Consider the following 25,290-nt stretch of genomic DNA (forward strand, 5'->3'; position numbering starts at 1 on the left):
AAAGGGGATTTGATTTGATTAAGTAAGCTACTATGTTAATAATCTAAAAATAAGTCATTTGTTTTTCACAATCATTCAGTGTCAGATTTTAGCACATTTTTTTTACAAAATCACATTATAATAATAATTTGAAAGGATACATGTGCAAAGATCCAAGCTAGTATTGTAGTATAAATAGATGACTGATGGATAGATAGATGACAGACAGATATAATATAAATTGATAGGTAGATAGATAGATACATAGATATCCATACAGATGTAGATGACATGGTACCTGCCCTGATGTAATTCATGAGGAGAATAATATTAACCAACTTTTATTGGTAAATGTTTTACTCATATGTAACATATATACAGAAAAGTGTACAATCGTAGTATTGAGATTGGAGCACATTTGAACTTCAATCATCTATATAAAACACAGAACATTACCAGAATCCAAGAAGTCTCCCTGTATCCGCTACTATAACTTCTATTCGCAAAGTGTTACCACCATCCTGGCTTGTAACATCATAAATTATTTTTGTCTGACTTTGAACTTCATATTGGAGGAAGCATAATATATGTGGCTTATTTCACTTAACATTATATTTGTGAGATTCATTCAAGTTATTCTGTGCCATTGACTTTAATTTATTCTTATTGTGGTACAGTATTCAAATCCTCAATTTACTTATACATTGAATTATTGATTAACATTTTGATTTTTTTTCTGTTAGGGGTTATTGAGAATGGTGTTGCTATGAACCTATTTGCATGTGTCTTTAGGTTACACACATGTTCATATTTTTGTTGGCTGTAGGTCGGGCTCATAAGATTTGCCTCCATCTGCTTACGTATATAGTTTCAAAGAATTTTCTAAAGTGTAAGTGGTGGCACTAATTTACACTTCCAGCTGCAGTGTATGAGAATTACACTTCTTCTGCATTATTATCAGCACTTGGCGTATTCTATCATTATACTATTTTAAGACATTTGGGAATGGATAATGCTACCTCATTGTTCTTTTAAATTCCCTGATAAGGAAATTGCAGAGTTTCATGATCATTAGATGCTAATGTTGTCTGTTTGTCAAGTGTTTTTTTAAGTATTGCTGTTGCCATCTTACTGTTCGTTTACAACAGTAAGTTGTAAGTAAGGTTTACTTACATTAGTGCCTGCTATACCTGTCCATTCCTAATAGAAGGGTGTTGAAATTTCCAACTAAGCTATTGGATTCATCCATTTCTTTTTACAATTCTATTAATTTTTGCCTCATATAGTTTGATGCACTGTTGTTAGGCACATACATATTATTATATCTTCTTGGAGAGTTGACATTTTCATCATTGTGTGATGCCCTTCTTTATCCCTTGTTACTTTACTGGCTTCAAAGTCTGCTCTGTCTGAAATTAAGAGAATTATGTGGGCTTCCCTGGTGGCGCAGTGGTTGAGAGTCCGCCTGCCGATGCAGGGGATGCGGGTTCGTGCCCCGGTCCGGGAACATCCCACATGCCGCGGAGCGGCTGGGCCCGTGAGCCATGGCCACTGAGCCATGGCCGCTGAGCCTGTGCGTCCGAAGCCTGTGCTCCCCAGCGGGAGAGGCCACAGCAGTGAGAGGCCCGTGTACCACAAAAAAAATAAAAAAGAGAGTTATGTAATTATGCTCTTACTTTCTTTTGATTAGTGTTAGCATTGTGTATTTTTCTCCATTTATTTACTTTTAATCTATATGTAGATTTACATTTAAAGTGGGTTCCTTGTAGACAGTGTATAGTTTGGCCTTATTTTTTGCTTCATTCTGACAATCTCTGTCTTTTAATTGACGTATTGATGTTCCAAGTGATTATTGATATAGCTGCATTAATATCTACCATATTCATTAATGTTTTCTATTTGTTGCCCTTGTTCTTTTTTCCTTTTTTTGTGCTCCACTCTTTGTCTGCCTTCTGTAGTTTTAATTGAGCATTTTATATTATTCCATTTTCTCTTCTTCTGAAGCATATTGGTTATAATTTTTTTTTTTTTTAACATCTTCTAGTCATCATCCTGGAGTGTGCAATATACATTTGTAGCTAATTCAAGTCCACTTTCATATAACACTATACCACTTCATGGGTAGTGAGTACCTTATAATAACAAAATAAGCTTAACTTTCCCTCCCATCCCTTGTATTACTCTATCATTTTTGTCATTCATTTCACTTATATGTATATACACATATGTGTATATATGTATATGCAATACACACATAAGATATATATACTCATAAGATAGATATGTAAACATACATAATTTATACATTTTTGGTATTATTATTTTGAATGAACTATTATCAGTTAGGTCAATTAAGAATAAGAAAAATAAAAAGTTTTAATTTTGTCTTCACATATTCCTTCTTTGATGTTCTTTGTTACTTTATATAGATCTGAGTTTCTGACCTATAATATTTTTTCTTCTTTATGAAGATCTTCATTTAATAGTTCTTGCAAGGCAAGTCTACTGATAACAAATTTCCTCAATTTTTGTGTATGAAAGTCTATTTCTCCTTCATTTTTGAAGGTTAACTTTGTAGGGTACAAAATTCTAGGTTGGTGTTTTTTTCTTTCAACACCATAAATATTTCACTGTAAATATTTCAATGTCTACTTGTTTTGTTTCTGAGGAGAAGCCAGATGTAATTCGTATCTTGCTTCCTCTATAGGTAACGTATTTTATTCCTCTGGCTTCATTCAGGATTTTTTCTTTATTTTTGATTTTCTGTAATTTAAAAATGAGATGCCTAGTATCGTTTTTAGGCATTTTTTTCTACTTGGTGTTTTCTGATCTTCCTGGATCTGTGGTTTGATCTTGAACATTAATTTGGGGGAAATTCTCAGTCGTTCTTGCTTCAAATATTTTTTTCTGTTCCTTGTTCTCTTTCTTCTTCTGGTATTCTCATTATGTTTGTGTCACACCCTTTGTGGTTGTCCCTCAATCCTTGGATATTCTATTCTGTTTTTTTTTAATCAGTCTTTGTTGTCTTTGCTTTTGATTTTTGAGGATGCTATTGATATATCCTCTAGCTCAGAGATTCTTTCCTCAGACCTGTCTACTGATGAACCCATCAGAGGCATTCTTCTTTTCTGTTACAGTGCTTTTTACCTCTAGCATTTCTTTTCCATTCTTTCTTAGGATTTCCATCTCTCCGCTTATATTGTCTATGTTTTTGTATGCTGTCTACTTTATCCATTAGAGCCCTTATCATATTAATCATAGTGGTTTTAAGTTCTTGATCTGATCATTCCAGCATCTTTGTCATGTCTTGTTCTGGTGCTTGCTCTGTCTCTTCAGATTGTGTTTCTTGCCTTTTGGTATAACTTGTACTTTTTTTCTTGACAGCTGGACATGATGTACTGGGTAAAAGGAGCTACTATAAACAGGCCTTTAGTAATGTGATGATGAGGTGTGGGGAAGGGGAAGCATTCCATGGTCCTATAGTTTGGTCTGTCTTTTATGGAGCCTATGCCTTTGGACTGTAAACTTCTTGAGAGTTTCTCAGTTTTTTTCTTCCTCACCCCTGGAGTGGGACAAGATGGGTAAAGTGGGCTGGAATTAGGTATTCCCCTTCCCCTAGGTCAGTTAGGCTCAGAAAGTCCCACAGTTAGGCTCTGGTTAACTAGTTTCCCCTGAGGGCAGAGGAGAGCAGAGTGCTCCACAGTATTTCAAAATTGTTCCGTTTCCCCTCGCACTGTGGGAAGCAAGAGGGGACTTTTCTTTAATATTTACTGTAGGAACCTGATTGAGCCCCTGGAGGTAAATCTCAAAATATGATGAGGACTCTTTTTATGACTGGGTCCCTCTGGAGTTTTTAACTCCCAGACTTTTCCACACACTTACTCTGTAGCCATTTGTCAGTGGAAGTTCAGTTTTTCTTACCTTAGCACTGATTTCCATACTTGTTTCAACTCTCAAGTTTCTGCTCTGAGCTGTGACTCCCTGTACTCCCTGTCTTTCCAATCTTGTGGGTAGCAGTTTGCTTCCTTCTCTGATAGGTCCAAGAAGAGTTGTTGATTGTTCAGTCTGTTTTTATTATTGTTAGGGTTTGACTTGTTGTTAGGAGGGAGTAGTGACTTCCAACCTCCATATATGCAGAACTGGAAACCAGAAGTCCTATAGATTTCTTCATATATTCTGGATATGAGTCACTTATTAGATTTCAATGATGCTAACTGAGGTTTTTTAATAAAGAAAGAGATAGTAAAATGAATAACTTTTGAGGAAAAATTTATACAATAATATATCTTTATTTTTATTTGAAAAAAATTACCAGTTCTTATATTAAGTGAGAAAACTTGTTAAGATATTGAAAGTTCAATATGAGACAAATATGGTTGATGTCCTCTAATTTATTCTTAACAAAAAAAATGTTTAAGTGTGTTAGGTGATTAAAGATTATTTCTGGAAGAAGTGGCATTTGAAATGTACTATATTGTATGGTTTGTTTTTTTTTTGTTTGTTTGTTTTTGCGGTACGCGGGCCTCTCACTGTTGTGGCCTCTCCTGTTGCGGAGCACAGGCTCCGGACGCGCAGGCTCCAGACACGCAGGCCCAGCCGGACTGGGGCACAAACCCGTGTCCCCTGCATCGGCAGGCGGACTCTCAACCACTGCGCCACCAGGGAAGACCTGTATGGCATTTTTGAATGAAATATGGAAGAATGTGGTCCACACTAAAAAAAAAGAATGTGGTCCACAGTATCTGGTGCTGCAGTTCATTCAGATGTAGGTACCAGTAACCAATTTCACTGCCCCTGTGTAAATGCATTTCTCTTACTATAATATGGGATAGGCAAGATCCTATCTTAAATATTAGCATTTCTTTTGTATTATCTAGCTAAGATGTAGGTCTCTAGAAGAGATAATCAAATCCACAAGGGAGACACTAGATCCTCTCTCTGCACATAACTCTTTGTAAATGAGCCAGATTGTACTTAGCAATATTCTATTATTTCATATACATAATCAATGGTGATATGAAATTATTCAAAAACTGTTTCAATATACTCTAATATAATTTTGAAACAAATTAAATGCAGTATTTTTTAAGGAGAAAATGGCTGTAAAAATGTAAGCACATGAAAATTTGGTGCTGTGAATAAACGATGGCCATGAATAGCAGTTGCTCCTAATTTTAACCATTTTCAAGTCTGATAAAAAGATGAGGACAAATATATAATCAGGGGAAAGTAGTTGTTCCTCTGGGCTTTTCAATTTATTTCATTGCTTGAATTTCCAACAGGCACATTTATTAATTTTGTCATTAAAAATGATATTTTGGAACAAACGATAATCCTGCTATTCCATATGTATTATCATATGATCAATAAATAGTTTATAGATAACAAGTCATTGTAATAGAGAATAGACACATTCCTGTCCTTTTTTGAGTTTTAGGAGGTAAAAATATTTCTCCCTCTTGATTTCAGATAAAATTTCTAGGAACATTATAAACTTTAAAAAATGTGTATTTACAGATTTGCAATAAGAGATACACTGTTCATACAATCATGCATTTTATTATGTTGTTGATAAACAATAATCAGTTCAGTTAAAATGGTGAACTAAAACTGTTTCATTTTGAAAAAAGCTTAGAGCAATAGGAGGTTCACAGAGCTATTTATAATATGCGTGCATGTATAATTTTACAAAGTGCGTATACATTTTCTTTCACTTTTTTCATTCAGTGTGGATAAAGATTTTCTCATACAAGCATACTTTTTTGAGAGACTCCTTGATTGTCTTTTACACTAGAGATAAGGAAACTTTTTCTATTTTCAGTGTAGTTGCTGTTCTTTTCCGTTCATGTTCTTTTCTGTTCTATGCAGTTGACCTACCCATTGTTTTTTCTATACCAATATTTCTGATTCAGTCTTGTTGTGGATTATTCTTACTATATTGTACTTGATTTGCTTATCGATGTGACATACAAAATTTGTGCATAGCCTCATTTAAGGGTTAGTTTGATTTAGGATGTTCTAAAACACAGGCACCCTTTCTCTGTCTACAGAGAAAAATGTTAACATGCAGCACTGATGTCAGAAAAAATAATAGGATTTTACAGCCTTAATTGAGAGGTGGGCTATGAATGATTCCAGTAAGTTTACCATAGAGTTATTGTGCCTCTGCCTTTTAATAGTAAACATTTACACACATTTTACATTTACTATGAAATCATTAATGTGGTCCAGGCCCATGATAAGCACGTATCATGGATTATCTCATTTTTCTTCACAACCTCTTTACACTGTAAGAAAATTTTACCCATTTCACCAGACAGAAACTTGAATCTTAGATCGGTTCCTCTCTAGTAAGCAGTGGAGTTATGATGGTGACCTGAGCATTCTCGTTTAAGTCTATTTTCTTCAAATTATTTAACATGATTATGATTTTGACTGGAAATATTTTAAATATATATAATGTGTTAATTTTAAGACAATGGACTCTCTAATAGTACTATAGTACTAGTAGTACTATTTTCCTTTAGGAGTGTGATGTGTTTTTGTTTGTTTACTCTTTTTTTGTCCCACTTTTTTTTCATTGTTTTAACTTTTTTCTTTTTTTTTCCTTGAGATAGTTTATTTTTTTGCTTGAGATAGTTTTTCTTCAACTAATTCTTGCTGAATTAATTTTATAACTCCAATGCATTGTTGTGGCATGATATTATCTTAAGAATGTGTAAGACTCAGAAAATTTGATCAAAAATAACAAACTTTTTATTTCCAACTGAATTATCTATACCATTTTATTTTAACCTAAATAAAGTTGAATTTATATTATTGTTTACATAATTACTTCCAAGTCGTCTCTTTGAATTAGGAAGATTATTTATTTTCTTTTACTCTCTGTAAAATACTCCAACTGTGAAAATAATAGGCATCAGTTTAATGAAACGAAATAGAAACAATATAGGAAAAGTTGAAATGAAAACATGGGCATTTTTTTCCATTTACTATACTTTTAATATCCTTTCTGAATTTTAACAATATATTTAAACACAGTTCACATAAGTGGTCAATTAGAGAAGAGCACATTTGTTACATTTTGAAGACAAATTGGTGCTAAATACATTTTGAAAAGTTTTGAATTTACATTCCACAGCTGGCCTAGCCATGTCTTCCATTTCTGTACATTCCACTCCCCTTTTCAATTTCCCAGCCCCCCAAGAACATTAATTTTCCTCATAATATTCAGATAAAACCACAAATCAATGTAACACCTCAGAAAGAACATCATTTTTATACCCTAAAAACAGTGTTCCCTGTTTCAACATCTTCTCACCAATAGATAAGTGAAAAAAAATGTTTTTTCTCATTCTATATGTCATTTATCAAAACACTGAATGCTATCAGTACTGGGTTATTGTCAGTGTTAATCATTTTTTAGAGTTATTTTTTAAGTTAATTAATCAATTAATTAACATTTATTTATTATTTTTGGCTGCATTGGGTCTTGCTTGCTGCATGCAGGCTTTCTGTAGTTGTGGCGAGCCAGGGCTACTCTTCGTTGCTGTGGCGGGCTTCTCATTGCGGTGGCTTCTGTTGTTGCGGAGCACGGGCTCTAGGCACGCGGGCTTCAGTAGTTGTGGCTCGTGGGCTCTAGAGCGCAGGCTCAGTCGTTGTGGCTCACGGGCTTAGCTGCTCCGTGGCATGTGGGATCTTCCCGGACCAGGGCTTGAACCTGTGCCCCTGCATTGGCAGGCGGATTCCCAATCACTGCACCACCAGGGAAGCCCTTAATCATTTTTAAGTTTAGCTATTGAATAACTCTTCCTTTGTTACATTATATATGGAGACTCCAAAATCAGATGTTCATCTGTCAGCTGATGAACAAAAGTTCAAGCTCTTTGTGGCACAACTATACAATTCATTTTTTGGTAGAGTTAACATCTCTATAGAACTGTTTGTACAATAAGCTAGTTTTTATTACTTTCTTTTCATTTTTATTCCTTTCACTAGTATTGAACATATAAAATAAGTATTGGCACATTTATTAATGCTGACATGTAAGGTTCTTAAAATATAATACAATTGGAAAAATGGATTTGCATCATTGAATGTGCTAGAGTTTGTGCATTTTTATATTAAATCAGACAATGATCAGTGAAGTCAGCCGTGAATGGTAAAGAACAAAATTAAGTCATCAGTAGGATATACTATATTTTATAATTGTATGCTGTGAAAGGTAAGGGAATAAAATGATCTATAGTTATAGAGGTAGATAGAGATATTCAAACCTCTAAGTTTATAAGACTGTTATTTACATCTCCTGAATTTATTCTCAAGAACACAGTAACTGAATATAAGGGCCTGTCTGTAATGAGATAAAATAATACTATTTATCCTCTTTCAACGGTTAAGTGTTCAGGAGATTGCATACCAATTTCTAAGATCTCTTATGTCAATGAGTATGTGCTTTAAGCCACTTTTATTTAGAAAACTTCCTTAAAAATGACAAACATTGGAATTTCTTTATATTAATGTGGTGTGTATACATTTGTGTGTGTTGGGGGAAAATAGTTAAGCTACTTGATAGGACAAGATGAAGATTTAAATGATCTTAAATTCTAAATATTTCCTTTGGTGCCTTAATCTTCCTTTTACTCATTTGTGATTAATCATTTATATTTAATATTAACCATATACACGTATACATGCACATGCATGTATGTGACACATATCAACATCAGAAATTATTTTCCTGAACAAAATAAGGGACATTCTGTGTCACCACTGGAGAACAGCAGTAGAGGACTACACAGTCAGTGTGGTGTTAGAGAAAGAGTAAATCACAGTCCCAATTGTTGCTGTGTGCTCATAGCCAATCTTGGTTATTCCAACGGGTTCGTTGTTTAGAAAATGTGGTAGAGTTGTCATGATACAATTATGCATTCCCTCCATGCACCTGAGCTAAAGTGTCCATCGCCCTATCTTTGACTATCACCTATAAGTTTTTGATTCCTAAAATAGTAATCCCATCTTCGACGTAACTTCTAAGAAATATATCTACATTGTCACTTCTTCTACTGGATGTTTCCAACTAAGAGTGTTATTCAACTCAGAGTCAAAATAATCAGAACCAGGCTTCCTTACATTCTCTTCACAGTGGAGCTTCTTTGCCTCATATCTTAATGTTATCACTTACGCTAGAAACTTCTGTTGCATTTCCCTCCTCCCATCATGTACATTTTCAATGTTTCATAATCTTGCCTATTCTAATTGTTTTTCAAAATCCTTCTTCAGGTAAATCATATTGCCACTGCTCCATTCAGACCTTCATCATCTTGATAAAGGCCTTAACATCTTCCTTGGTTTGGTTTTCCCCTCACACTCTCCGCTTCTCTTTGTCTTAATATTAATACCTATGAGCTTATACCAGAACATAATATGTTCCGTGAATACTTCAGTAAACAAATAGGCAATATTCTCTGCACTTGTGGAGCTTGCATTCTAATAAGAGGTGTTGACCATAATCATGTTAAGTGAGTAAATTATACAGCATGTTAGAAGCTGAAAACCTCTGTGGAAAAGATAGAACAATGCAAGGAGCAAAGGAAATAATGGTTGGGAGAGGGAAATATGGGAAGGTATATTCATTTAAAATAGGTTAGTCCAAGAAGTCCAGAGAGAGAGACATTTGAACAAAAACTTGAAGAAAGTGAACAAGTGAGCTTAGAAATATTTCAAGGAAGAACATTCCAGGTTCGGGAACAGCAAGTCAAAAATCATGAAGCAGGAGGATACCTAGCATGTGTTTGGGGAACAACAAAGAAGCCAGTGTTCTTGGAGTGGAGTAAATGAGGAAAAGTGGAAGAGAGATGAGTTCAGAGAGGTAACAGGCAGCTGGAAAATAGGGCATCTTTTTAGCCATGAAAAAGGGCTCTGGCTTTTACCCTGAGCTAGATGGGAAGCCATTATGTGGCTGTGAACTGTGAAATAAAATGAGCTGAATGATGTTTTGCAAGCCATTCTGGTTGTTGTGAATATCTTTTTAAAACACAAAAATGATTACAATACTCCTCTGCTTTAAAATGTTTGGTTTTAAAAAAAAATATCCTCAGGACAAATTTCCAGTCTGACATAATTGATTAAATGCCTCATCATCTCCTGACACCATCCATCCAAGACACCCATGGGAAAAAAATTACTCTTCAATATGTGATTCCATAATTAAGTGCTAAGGTTGGGCACTGCAAACCATAACTTTATAGAAATGGTGAAGTAATACAAGTGGAAATCATTAGGGACTACTTTGTGTGGGTGTTTGAACATGACGTTGATCTTGAGGATAGAGAAAACCAATTAGTCCAAAAGGAGAAAGGTGGGATAAGGTGAAGGATGTTGTATAAGCAAAGGCATAGAATTAACAAAGTCCAACTGGACAGCAAGATCGCCTGCCTGCTGGGAGAAGTGGGGCAGATGGAAGCCAAGCAGAAGAGTTTAGACATTGATACCACCATAAAAGAATGGGAAATTATAGATTTTTAAGTAGAAGAATACAATAATAATATCAGTCTTTAGACCGTAGCCTGGTAAATGGTTTTGATTTATTGAGGAAAGATAAACAAACAAAAAACAATTCTCATATGAGTCTAACTTGCTCTATACCTAAAAGCATGCTCTGTCTTATCTTGGGTAAAATCAGTGAGCTTATATGAAGGATGTTGTTGACCAAAGAGGGCTTCCATTATTTTCTCTGAAGATGGATGACTGGCCAAAGAGAAGGAAATGGAATTGAAGATAAAGGGCGTCATTTGTCTCCTCTGTGCTTAGGTGTACTGTTGGTGTGTATCAGATCCTAGACCTTTTAGTGATGTTTACTGTCAGATGTATAATATCAGTGTGTGACAACTACATTGAATGGAAAGAACACGGTAAAGTCTGGTATATAAAATAAAGTTGATGTTTTGTTCTTTAGGTAACAGAAACACGGACAGGTCCTCTTGGCTGCAGTAACTATGACAACCTAGATTCTGTCAGTTCTGTTCTGGTTCAGAGTCCTGAGAATAAGATTCAGTTGCAAGGTATGTAGGTGAAATTTCATTAATTCTCTATGAGCCTGCATGACAGTTATCCAGTTGTGATTTCTTTCTTCTCTCTTCCTTCCTTCTTCCTCCCCCTCCTTCCCTCCCTCCCTCCCTCCCTCCCTCTCTCTCTCTTTGTTTGTTTCTTTCTTTCAAGCTGTATGTGCAGTACTAGGCTTTTAGAGTTCTCATAAAAGGCTAATCTCCTAATTTTTAACTGATATGAACATTCTAGACCAGATGAAGGGAATGTCAGAATTCACTTTACTTCTTAAATTAAGTAACCAATAACAATTGAAAATGTATTGTGATAATATTTTTCTTCCATACAGTAATCATTGTCTCAGTAAGCAGCAGTTTTTCCATAGATCTCCCGAGCTTTTTTTTTTTTTTTTTTTTTTTTTTTTATTTTTTTTTTTTATCTTCCCGGACCAGGGATCGAACCCGTGTCCCCAGCATTGGCAGGCGGATTCTTAATCACTGTGCCACCAGGGAAGTCCCAGATCTCCCGAGCTTTGACTTCTTCCTTATAGATTCTGATAAAAATCGTAACCATATTTATTCATACTGTGATGTGAACGTTTGACATTTTAAATATAACCTAATATGATCATTAAGGCTTCATTTCTCTTCTGACAAACAGAAATATACTTAAGAATATATTAACAAAATACTTATACTTGCATTATTTCATGTATAGAGATACATTATGTGATAAAGGTAATTTATCATCTTTCTGTTACTGTATTTTGTGAGATAATTCAATAGAGGACTTTTTAAAATAATAATTTTAACAAATACATATTATCCTAACTGGTTATAAGGATGTGTATATCACTCATTCATACAGGCAGGGAAAGGTTATGAATCCACATGTTTAAACACGTACTAGTTGAATAAGTTCAGAAATGTCTTTGTGATGACAGATCATCTAAATTAAGTTGACTGATCAAAGGGGTAGTTCTGAGTTGTTCTTTCTAGTCTACCTTTTTTAATTGCAGAGGTTAGATCTGTATTTACATTATTCAGTTTTACATAAAAATGCTTAAAAGTTTCAGAAATATGCCATTTTTCCTCAACTTTTCCATCTAGAAAATGTAATGGCATCAGGCGATTTAAATTTACCCTAAATAATAAATGAATTTCATTCATTTTAAATTGTATAAAAATCACAAAGAAAGCACTTAACATTTTTAAACTTTAAATGCTATCCAATTTATCATTGTCAATTTTAGATTTACAGTTATTGAAATATTTTCTCTAATTTAAATAGAAACCCAATCTATCAATATTACTTGTAATTCTCTACTAGTCGCTCCTTTTTAAATGTGTGTATTAACTTTCCATCAGAGTATTAACTTTAATAGAAAAAGACAAAGAATGTTTATATCAAATATGTTTATTTCAATTAATTTATTATTAAATTTTATTTATTAACACTATTTATTGATTTTTACTCTTTGTGAATCACTGTGTTCAGTTTTAAAAATATTATATTATAAACACAAAACTTCATCTTCCAATCTTCTTTGAAGAAAAATTAACACAAGGAATAAATGAATCAATACTCCTTATATAACTACTATTTCTACTCTCCTCAATTTTTGTAAGGCAGAAATCTGCATCTCTTTCACCTTTTTTATCAGCTAGGCCTATATTTTCAGTTGTCTATTGCAACTATATTTGTACCCCAATGAACAAAGATCCTTCCAAACATAACATTAGGAAATCAATATTGAGACCCTCAATTCCCCTTGTACTCTTTCTTAAATTTCGTCTGTACTTACAGTACAAGTATCAGGTTGATTCACCTTTCAATCTACCTTTAAAAGTAGCTTTTCTCCACTTTGAAAAAGAATGCAAAGCGCTCACAAATTCTGGAATAAACTTACCAATGTACATTTCTTTAAAGGGTATAAACAACTCTGGATCACTATATGTGGCAATTGGAAAAACTTGTGTCTCTGAAGAATCTTTTATTAAGGTACCACCAGAGGTCTTTGTGTCTTTCATAGTTAGTTATATAGTTATATAGTAAGTTGGTTGGTTTTATGGATAGATGGATATAGACATAGATGACATATTGTGTGTGTGCGCGTATATATATATATACATATATATGTGTGTATATATATATACAGAGAGAGAAAGAAAGAGAGAGAGAAAGAGAGAGTTAGTGTCTCCTGTTTTGTTTGTAAGCACAAGGTAAAGCATTAGAATCAGTCTTTGACCCATTTGGAGATCTTCTGAATTCAGCTCTATTATTGAGAGGAATCTAGAATTATAAGAGTTTTTCAGTATTGACCTTCTTCTTCCAAAACTCTACTCTTGTAGAAGAAGAAGAATTACTCCTGAAGTAGAATTTTATCAGAGCAAAGAAAGCATCAGTAAGAATTATTGAAGCTACAGCATTAGGCAACAAATTCAGAAAGAATTCCATGACTTAACATTGGAATTGACATTCATAAATGAGATGTCAGAGAGATGCATTACACATTAACACACTGATTTTGACTGAAAACAAATGAAATGAAATGTTTTCTGGCAGTGAGTAAGCTGGATTTATCTGCTTGTCTGTCTGACTTTGCCAGTTAGGGTACAGAACAGACATTAAAAAAAAACAAAACTGAAATATCCATATCTACAACTCCAAATTGTTAATAAAATATATTTAAATCATAAAAAAAAGTAATTCATAAGAAGTGTGAGCAAATACATATTGAAATTAATGATATTCCAATTTCCTCAACCCCTTATGAATTTAACATATCAAGCAAGGTACATATGAGTGAAAGGGTAACAGTAGTAATTAAAAGTTATAAAATCTTGGCAGTAACTTTTTAGGAAAATTCCCAGAAACTGAATGATGCATAAGACTAGGTAACAAATACTTTTCCGGATCAGTTAGTTCCTAATGTTTTATTTCATCGAAATTGGCAAAGGATGGCATTATTATCAAATAGAAGATTTAATGTAACTTTTAAAGATGGGACACCATGCAATTATCTTTTGCTTGTAATAAAAATCTGATGATATTGCTTAAAAATATTTTTTCTTTCCTATTGTTTATTGATATGTTGGAACAAATTTTCTCAAAGCTTTACACATATAAAATTTAAAGGAAAGTAAATAATTTATATTGAAATAATTTATATTAATTTATATTTCTAGCAAAAAAAACCCCATAAAGTCTAGCTCTATCAATTCACTTATCAGTATTTTGTACTCTATTGTTTCTGTACCTAAAAAAAAAAAAAAAAAAAGGTCTATAGGACAGCCCCCAGTCCCTCTGAGTTGTCTACCAAGGCAGTTCAAGTTTTCTCTCTAGGTATCAGTTATTGTTTATGTTAGTGGTCTAGTTATAAAATTATAAAATTTTGAGTGGTCTGTCTGTAGAGCTCTTTTCCAAAAAATCTTTGTTATTTTTAGTGCGGGTTTTACAGAATGTCAGTTTCCTTTCTTTAGAGATAGATAAATACATAGATGATAGATATAGATAGATAGATAGATAGATAAGACAGATAATACAGCAGAAATCCTTGCATGTCTAAAACTGAACTCATCGTTTCTTGCCACCAATCATTCTTCCTCAAATTACTTTTCCAGCCTTCTCTATTTCTGCAAAGGCACTATCATTTTTACAGACTGAAAATTAGGACAATTATGACTTTGTTTAAGACATTTTAAATGTAACATAAATTCTTTGAATTTCTTTTTGTTTTGGGGGGTGCTTTTTTATAAAACTAAGGTTGACATAATCAGCGGGTTCCATATATCTGGTCCATAGTCTTACAGTTACCTGAGATGTTAAAACATGCAATATTAAAATAAGTATATTTGGACTCCTGAGTCATATTAACAGAGACTCTGACTTTGTTTTTAACACTGAATGGCAGAATTGTCAGAAGCAATCACTAGATATTTCTCAACTATACAGTACTTTGGTGACCCACAGGACTAATCATTTAAGAATATTTCTAGCTTTATTATTGTATTCCTTCAGGTCATTTGACATATTTCACCTGCCTTACATCAAATAAAGTAGTGTCTAGTAGATTCTAACTCCTCTTCTCCTGTCTCCTAAACTGCCTTTTGATCACCATTTTCTTAGTTTAGATATTTTTTAGTCTTCCGTCTAAACTGATCTTTTTCCTTTATATCTTCTATATCGAAATAATGTACCACTCAGAGTATCTTCATTGTTAAACATCATTTAAATACAAATGAATTAATTCCATATACTTCACCCTGTTATGGGAACCCCAATAACATTACTCTTATTTTTCTAAGCAACTCACTCATTGCATTCTTATACTGTATATGTATTAAAACAATACTGCTAGTTGCTATTTAAAAAAATATATTCCACAGTTCATTTGTGTGTGATGTTGTTAATGTATTATTCTATGCCACAAAAAAACCTCTCTTAATGTTGAAGCATATCCACGTGTCAAATACTGTTCCAGTCTACCTTTTTTATGGAAAAATTAATCATACCTAGTGAAATATCTGTAACCCAACTCTAGCAGTTATTAAGTACTATTGTATAATATTATTACATACTTCTAATATTACATATTATATTACTTCTTTTATTTTTCCTAAGTGTATTGCAAGTACCTTTAGGGCAGGGATATGTTTCGGTCATCTTCATATTTGTACTTTGCCTAGAACGTCTCTTCCAAATGGAAGGCATTCCATAAATGTTATTTATTTGAGGTAAAATTAAAATGAACAATAAAGTAAATATATAAGTGCTAAAAGTACTTTTCCTGACCCACCTATGGGAGAATTAATCTGAAAGAATGAGATAGGTATAATTGCCAAGATATTTACAAAGTAGAATTTTTTCCTAAATGCTAATTCACGATTTTAGTTGAATTAATCTCATAGATGATGGTTGTATCAAAAAATAGTGTTTTTTGTTTTTGTTAGAAAGGAGACAGGTAAAAGTTGTAAAAATCAAATTTTGTAGTAAATAGCAATTAGGTATTGACTAAGTTTTCCCTTACTTTTATGTTTATTTTATTACATTGAATATTTACCCTTTTGATTAGATTTTTCTCCATAGCAAGAAATGCTAAAATATAAAACTAGTAGAGATCTCCAAATGTTAATTTTATAGCCTTACTTTCATTTTTTATATTTTCTTAAGAGTTAGCAAATTTACTAAACTTGCTTGTAGAAAAGAAATAAACTGTATCACTAAGGCTGTCTTAATACATGACAAGGAAATAAACTGTGAAATAATTAAATCAGTCTAATAGTTTCCCTGTAGTCAATCTAAGTGATCATATGAAAACTAAACTCATATAAAGTTATGTGTTGTTAGTGGCATGAGATAAGCATTATAGCAACATTTCATAACTCTTTTGCTGATGCCACAAACCCTTTGTATTATGATATCTATGTAGATGTGAGATGATAAAACATGAGCTAAAGGTATATGAAAATATTGAAAACTATTTGAAATCAAGTAGTGTAAAATAAATGCATACATCTCTTTTCAAAAGTATGGGGGGCTTCCCTGGTGGCTCAGTGGTTGAGAGTCTGCCTACCAATGCAGGGGACACAGGTTCGTGCCCCGGTCCGGCAAGATCCCACATGCCGTGGAGGGCTGGGCCTGTGAGACATGGCTGCTGAGCCTGCGCGTCCGGGAGCCTGTGCTCCGCAACGGGAGAGGCCACAACAGTGAGAGGCCCGCATACCCCAGAAAAAAAACAAAAAACAAAAGTATGGGAAGATAGGTTCTAGCTACATTATATAAAAATAACCAAATATTCTGATCAATTAAGTCAAATGCCAATCAAATCAGTTTAAAAAACAAAATCAAATAGTCTGAGATATTAAACACCTCTATAATTTTCAGGATTCTTTTTTTAAAAATTTATTTTTTTTATTTATTAATTTTGGCTGCATCGGGTCTTATTTGTGGCATGCGGTGTCTTCATTGAGGCGTGTGGGATCTTTTCACTGTGGGCTGGCTCTTCACTGTGGCACGCAGGCTTCTCTCTAGTTGTGGCGTGAGGGTTTTCTCTCTCTAGTGCAGTGTGCAGCCTCCAGGGCGCATGGGCTCTGTAGTTTGCAGCACATGGGCTCTCTCGTTGAGGCCGCAAACTCAGTAGTTGTGGCATGCAGGCTTAGTTGCCCCACGGCATGTGGGATCTTAGTTACCGGACCAAGGATCAAGCCTGTGTCCCTTGCATTGGAAGGCAGATTTTTTACCACTGGACCACCAGGGAAGTCCCAGTTTCCGGGATTCTTGAACAGTTCATGGAGTCAGTATATATTAAAAAGAATTATAAATATTTGCAATTTTACAGACTTCGATAATTTTCTAATGATGGTTTTAAAATATGCATAAACACATAACAATATACTCAAATTTTGACTTTTTTTGAATATGTAGATATGTATTATGCTTTTTTCCTTATCAGAGTAAACTTACTGTTTTGGTTTGTTCTTTAAGGGCTGCAAGTACTCCTTCCAGACTACCTTCAGGAGCGTTTTGTACAAGCAGCTTTGAGCTACATTGCTTGCAATTCAGAGGGAGAGTTTATCTGCAAGGACAATGACTGCTGGTGTCAGTGTGGTCCCAGATTTCCAGAATGCAACTGCCCCTCCATGGATATTCAAGCCATGGAGGAGAATCTTCTTCGCATAACTGAAACCTGGAAATCCTACAACATCGACTTTGAGGAATCAGGTAAGACATATATTTTATCTAACACTTCTAAACTTTGCCCAAAAAATTGCCATATTGAGAAGACTGTTTTACCCTTTGGGGAGAAACTATTACATACTTGGAGGATTTTATTCAATTTATCCTTATTATTCTTTCAAATGGACATGTGTATTGCTTTCATTGTCGGTTATTCAGTATTTTACTGAAAGGCTATATGGTACTTTGTGTATTGCTGTGTACTATTGGCACTAGAACCTAGCCTGCTCTTGAGCTGATTTATTAGTCATTTAATGAAGAAAGTCCTTTCCTTTCTCAATATAAGAATTTAAATTGTTGACTGAAAAGAAATGTGCAACCTAGAAGTTGAGAATTACGTATTTATGTTTTATTGGGCGAATTTTCTGAGCACTTCAAGCCCAGGGGACAGGACTCTCAGATCGCTCTGAGGGAGGGCTCCAAAGAGGTAAAGGAGGAGCCAGGATATATAGGAGTTTTGGAAGACTCCTATATAGAGTCCAGGTAGTGGGAACAGTATCAAAAGATACTGTTAATTAAGGAAAACCAGGTATCTCAAGTTAAGGAATTTAGTGCTTTTCTGGGTATGGGAAAATGCAAAGTCAAAGCTCATTGAACTCTTTCCTTTGCTATGCACCTCAGCTATCTGGGGCCAGATAGCTGAGGTGCTATCCTGGCTTTAGGTGCCATCCTGGTGATAGAAACCTATCCTGTGCTTTGTCATCCTCAGCCTCCTCAGGGCACACCATACAAGGCTGGCTGCAGAGGCTGATAGCTTGAAAGCTGGTATCTTGTTTCCATCCTGAGTTCCCTCAGGGCTCACGACAGGGTGGCTGTAGTGGCTGAGGTGGCTGATGGCTGATGGCCACAACAGCCTTTGTTTCTTGTTTATTGATATGGCAGACCGCGTTCTTAGTCCAATACCTCTGATACCCCTCTGGACTATTCACATGGCCCCTGAGATTCACTTGTGAGGCAAGATCCAAAGTGCGAATGTTCTATACTTTCTTTTACATTAAAGTGAATCTCATGCACGTACACTTTCACTCAACTACTTCTTTTTAAACCAAATTCAGATTACTTTTGACTTAATGTTTGTGCAGTTTGTTTTTGTTATTTCTGAATTTTTATGAGTGCATAATTGTGTTTTCAATATTGTTACTTATGGACTGTGTAACCTGTAATGGCCTTCATTTCATAAAGCAATGGACTTTAATAAAAGGTTAAGAATGCCTCAACATGAAATGAAAAATATTGATAACAACATATATAATCATTCATGATAATAGAATAATAAAAATCCCCAGAATGTGGTGAGTGTAATTATGTAGCATTTAGTCAAAAGTGTTGGACATGGCTAACTTTCAAAGTGACAGGAGAGGTTTTAACCGCCCTGAGATCAGATGTATATGTTTGAATGTCATAATTTTTCCAGTGATTCATTTAACCAAGCACACTTAAAAATGATAATGAAAATTAACATACATTCACAATAAAAACACTTAATTTAAGCATAGAAGGAACATATTTCAACATAATAAAAGCCATATATGACAAGCCCACAGCTAACATCAGACAAGAAAAACCACAATTGATGGTTTCAACAAACCCTCGTCTTTTTGTGTAGTAGAACCACCAAATTATAAAGTAAAAGGGTAGGTAAATAGATTTAGAAAGAGTTAATAGATTTAGATTTTGTTAAGATATATTTTGATCAAAATAGTGTATAATATATAATCCTCCTCTATTAGGGTAATATTTCTCTCTATACAAATAGCAAAAACTGTCTAGGAATCAAAAAGTCATATCTCCTTGACATTGTTGAAATGCATTTATTTCTAACCTCAAATTCTTCTTTTGTTTTTCCAATAGAATACTCATAAGTAATGTATTGGAAATCTAATATGTTATATTCAAGTAGAACCATCTGATGTTAAAAATAATCATGAAATGCAACACTTTTAGATAATGTATAATGTGTTATACCAGGGAATCTCAGAAACCCCATATTTGTGGAACTCACATAGGATTGCCACCCCTATTATTTTGCCTTGAGACTATATTTTTAAAAATCACCAAATGAGCATTGGGTTTTTTGTTTCCAGGTGAAATGTAGTAGATTGAAGTAGTCCAATACTTCTATTGATAGTAACTAAAAAGTTGAATAATTTTTAAAATTATATTTTTAAAGACATAATAGATCATAAAAGTAACAACAACTAAATTGACTAAAATTCATGGCGTGAGATGTGTGGGATCCATAGCTTGTTTCCTTCCTTTCTTCCTTTCTTTGTTTCTATTTCTTTCTTTCATTTTATTCATTAATTTATTTAATTCTGAGAACAGAGCCTGAGGGCTCTGCATTTCCCCAGGCAGAGAGTGGCTGATGGGAGAAAGAAAAATCAACACACTTCTAGCGATTATGGAGACTAGAATGACAAAATTCTGGACTCAGTGAGCCTAAAGAAGTTCAGTTTTACCACAAGATATTTGCTGAATTTCAGATAGTGCTGGATGCTAAAGAACTATTCAAAAGTCTTTTCAAACTTAATGAAGTTTACCACAGACTTCAGGTGCTTAAGAGATAAAATCTCTCTAGAGGGAAGAGCTTGAAAATAAAACAGGGAAGGATGGAAAACCCCCAAGGGAATGAGGAAGTGACACTGTGTTTCTATAACTGCTTTTCCCTGGGGCAGATTTATCAGTTCAGGGCAGAGTTAGAAGCTGAGAATCTAGGACTAGTCCCTGAAAAATGCTGGCATTCCAGGACAGAGAAATCAGAAGAAAATTTGGCAGTCATAGTAGATTAAAGTGAGAAAATTGGAGGCTTAGGAGTTTTAAGTATATGACCAGTCTTCTCTTTAAGACATTTGCCTTAACCCATGGCGGATGTTCCTAAAGAGATAAACTGAAAACCTCTGAATGATAGCATTGAGTCTTCTGCAGTGTTACAGGCCTGAAGTAGCAAACACTCACCAGGTCCTTAACTGAAAGTTCTGCAGGGCCATACCCTAAGAACAGGGGAGAGTCAGAGCCAGACTGAGTTCTCTACAAGCATAACCCCACACTGATATAGCTCATATCCTGATTTTTTTAGGATCAACTCCCTATAGTGTCTGTTACATACGAAGAGAGTGACGTCTTGAGGAGGAAAACATTTTCTAAAATCTCTGCAATTTTTTTTTTATTTATGATGAGCATAAAACTCTAATTTACAACATATGTGAGCAGATAAGACCTTATGGCTAATATCAAAAAGAAACCAGGTAACAGATGTAAGATGATCCAGATATTGAAATTAACAGGAACAATTTTCAGATAATTATTATTTAAATGCTCAAAAAATGAAAGGAAAGGAAGGATAAAGTAGATGGAGATATTGAAAAGTTCACCAGAGATTTGGAATCTATACAACTGGACTGAAGGACCTTCTAAAACATAAAAATGCAGTATCTGAAATAAATAACTCAGAATTTTGTTTTCATAGGAGTCTTGGCATAGTGGGGAACAGGATTAGTGAACAGTAAGAGAGGTTAATGGAATAGATAGAAATGGAAGCAGTGAGAAAAGCAACAACGAAATATTGGATAGATGCATGGCAAGCATGTGAGATATGCATGAAATTTTTTTCAACTGAAAACTTCCAAATTCAAACTACAGATTCAAAAATCACAGCAAACACAAAGAATGATTAATACAAAGAAAACCACAGATAAGTGTATCATAGTAAATCTGTTGGAAAAAAGACAGAAAAAAATTCTTCTAACATAGAGAAAAAAGACATTACTTTCATTGGACTCGTAACGAGCCTGACTTATCAAAACAAAAACAAAAACAGATTTTTGACATATTTAAAGTGCTAAAGAAAATAACAGTCAATCTAGAATTATGTAACGTTCCACAAGAGTTTCAAAAATGAAGGTGAAAATAAAGATGTGTTCCGACAAGAAATGCTACATGAAAACATAGATGTAGAGGGGAAGAGGAATTCTAGAGATGGCAAATATACATGAGTAAATATAAGTGAATATCAACCTTACAAAATAATAATTATGAGGTGATGTGAACATAAAATATATGTAGAATTCTAATATTTGATAATAGTGTTATAATGGGTGGTGAATGGAAAGTGTTAATATTCGAAGTCTCCCAACGTACTGGCATTGTTGAGGATGAGCTAAGAGATGTAATTTGCATTAGAGTGAAATAAATCAAGAATAATATAATCTCTGGAATATCTACTAAAATAAGAATGTTTAATTATAGTCAAGAAAATAAAATACGATAAAAATTATTTGATCACTCCATAATAAGAAAATAAAGTAGAAAACAGGAGAAAAATCATCTGGGTCAAATAGATCAATGCAGCGGAAAGAGGAAGGTTTGGATTGTCTTTACAATAAATGTGTTGGGTCAGATTAATTCCACTGTAATATTTATTATATTAAATATTCTATTTTCTTATTACACTAAATAGTCTAAATAAAAGACTGATATTGTAGGACTGGTGATTAATAATAATAAAAATAAATAAAAGACTATTTGCTGTTTACTAGAGACCTGATAAAGACATAGATAAACTGAGGTTGAATGGTGGAGAAATATGTAAACACTAGCCAAAAAATACTAAGGTAAATTTGAAAGCAAGATACATTAATTGAGATTAAAAAATATTTCATAATAATAAAGTAGTCAATCCAACAGGAATCAATATCATAATTATTAATTTATATGAACTGCAAAATAAAAATTACACCACACCAGTTAAACGGGCAAGTAAGACTGCTAAAGACTCTTGTAATAAAGGATAGAGACTTACAATAGGGAAGGAAGATTGAACTCAACTCCTCTGATACAAAGGACAGGAGAATTTTTAAAATTTGGGATTAGCTCATGGAAAAGTACCAGAGGACAGTAGCAGGGAGAATGGTCGACACTTCTGCAGTATCAGTTGTAACTTCTCCTTTTTCATTTCTTATTTTGTTTATTTGGGTCTTCCCTCTTTTCTTCTTGGTGAGCCTGGCCAGAGGTTTGTCAATTTTGTTTACCCTTTCAAAGACCCAACTCTTGGTTTTATTGATTTTTTTCTGTTGTTTCTCTAATCTCTATTTTGTTCATTTCCTCTTCGATCTTTTGTATTTCCTTCCTTCTGCTAACTTTAAGTTTTGTTTGTTCTTCTTTTTCTAATTCTTTCAGGTGGTAGGTTAGGTTCTTTGAGATTTTTCTTGTTTTTTGAGGAAGACCTGTATTGCTATGAACTTCTCTCTAAGAACTGTTTTTGCTGCATCCCATAGATTTTGTATGGTTCTATTTTCGTTGTCATTTGTCTCAAGGTATTTTTTAATTTTCCCTTGGATTTCATCATTGACCCATTGGTATTTTAGTAGAGGGTGGACCACCTGATTAGGCCATCTGTATTTGCTAATTGTGCCTTATTGAGGTTGGTCTCCTACTTTTCCACAGAGACTGGGAGAAAAGCATACTATCTCCTTTTCCTTTGATGATTCCAAGTCAAAGGGATGACTCCTAGATCCTTGAGAATGACATTATCTTGTTTGAAGAAGATTTACTTCTTTAAGGGACAAAGAAATGCTTTACAATTGCAAGTTCTCTAAAGAAAAGGGAAGTCAGGGAAGAAACCTGTTTAAACTTTAGTGAAGCTGTGGCGAATGTTCAGGCTGTCTTGGTCAATACTTAAAAGCAGAGTCCCAAAAACCATGAAGATAAATTGACAGAACTAAAAGGAACAAAAAACACATACAGAATCATAGTGTGACATTTTAACATGCTTATTTAATATATGAAAGAATAAACAAATTGAATATCAGGGAAGATTTATTCAAGATTCAAGATTAATTTGTTTCAAAATATCAGATTTCATCACAAACGAGAAATAGAATAGGATCATTTGAACATTTCACAAAATTCAGGGAAAAAAACACTTATTCATGATTTTTAAAAAAATCTTTGAACAAATTTGGAATTCTGGAACCCTCCATATTTCAACAATTTCTACAAAAACTTCATGTATAATGGTGAAAATTTGGACAGTTTCCCCCTTAGAGCAGGAATGAGATACCAATGTCCATTCTCACCACTTTTATTGAAAAATGTACACAAAGTTCTAGTTAGTGTAGTTAGGCAAGAAAAAAAGGAATAAAGGCATAAGTATTGGAAAGGAAGAATAAAATTATCAGATTCAAATATAATATGATTTTGTACATAGAAAATTCAAAAGATAAACTGTTTTGAATAAATAAGTGAATTTAGCAAGTTCACAGCATAAAAGATCATACAAAGTAATTTGTACAGCCGTATACCACAAATTTAAAATGAAATTGTTAAAGGTGATACCATTTACAAGAGTAACACAAAAATATCAGATATCTTGAAATAAATCTAACAAAACAGCACTTTTTAGAGATGTAAAAATATCCACACTGAAAAAGACAAAATATATCTGAGAAAAAAAATGGAAGACCTAAGTAGAGGACCATATCATGTTCTTGGATCAAAAGACTCAAAATGTAAAGATGTCAAGTCTTCCCCAAATAATCTATTCAACACATTTCTAATAAAACGTCTTATAATTCTCCCCCCATGCCAGAAATTGGCAAGCTGATTCTAGAGTTTATATAGAAATACAGTAGACTTAGTATAGCCAAGACAATCTTAAATAGAATAAATCTGGGAGACTATTAGATACTTAAAGCTTATAAATTGTGGGAAATTAAGAATAGACATACTGACCAATGGAAGAGAAGAGTGTCCAGAAAAAGATCTACATATATATGGCCTTCTGATTTACGTTTAAGGTGACCCTGCAGTGCAGAGGAAAAAAACAGTATTTTCCATAATACTGGGTCATTTGGACGTCTATGCATAAAGAAAATGAATCTTTGCTTATCACACCAGAAAATTCAATCCCAGATTGATTGCTGATCTAAATACGAAAAGATAGAAAGAAATATAAAAGCTTGAGAGGAGAGCATAGGAGAAGATCTTCCTGAATAAGCAAAAATGTTATGAACAGAATTTCCATACTAAATGTAAAAGACAAAAAAATAAATTTGAATACAACAAAATTTAAAACTTCTATAATCAAAAGACACCATTAGAATATATTTGCAATACATTTGTCAACCAAAGAACTCCTATGGAGAATATATACAGAACTCCTTCTAATCAATAAGAAAAATACAGACAAAGCAATAAAGAAATAGTCAAACTATTTCAACACCTTGCAAAAGAGGAACTTCAAATGATAAGAATCATATGACAAAGTGTTCAATGGCATTAGTCATCAGAAAAAGGTAAATAAAACCATAAAGCTGTCATATGATATCACTACACATCTACCAGAATGGCTAAAATTGCAAAAAGACAAGAAAAGGAAAGAAGGAGGGGAGAGAGGGAGGGAAGGAAGGAGAGACAGAGAAAATAAGTGAAAACTTAAAACAACTGGAACTCTCACATAATAACGGTGGGTGTGTGTAATTAATATTTTTTCTCTTTGGAAAAAATATTTGGCAACATCTACCAAAGGCA

General features: G+C 33.7%; 1 protein-coding gene across 1 annotated transcript in view; it reads left to right on the plus strand.

Moving 5' to 3' along the window:
- Positions 1-25,290, plus strand: part of BRINP3 (BMP/retinoic acid inducible neural specific 3) — a 412,691-nt gene that overhangs the window by 252,689 nt on the left and 134,712 nt on the right. The window contains exons 5-6 of the mRNA XM_024738208.1: positions 10,937-11,042; positions 17,512-17,748. Of these exons, the coding sequence (XP_024593976.1) occupies positions 10,937-11,042; positions 17,512-17,748 (343 nt within the window). The remainder of the gene's footprint in view (positions 1-10,936; positions 11,043-17,511; positions 17,749-25,290) is intronic.

This window comes from Neophocaena asiaeorientalis, unplaced genomic scaffold (assembly GCF_003031525.2).
Source record: "Neophocaena asiaeorientalis asiaeorientalis breed wild unplaced genomic scaffold, Neophocaena_asiaeorientalis_V1.1 scaffold25, whole genome shotgun sequence".
Classification (NCBI taxonomy): domain Eukaryota; kingdom Metazoa; phylum Chordata; class Mammalia; order Artiodactyla; family Phocoenidae; genus Neophocaena; species Neophocaena asiaeorientalis.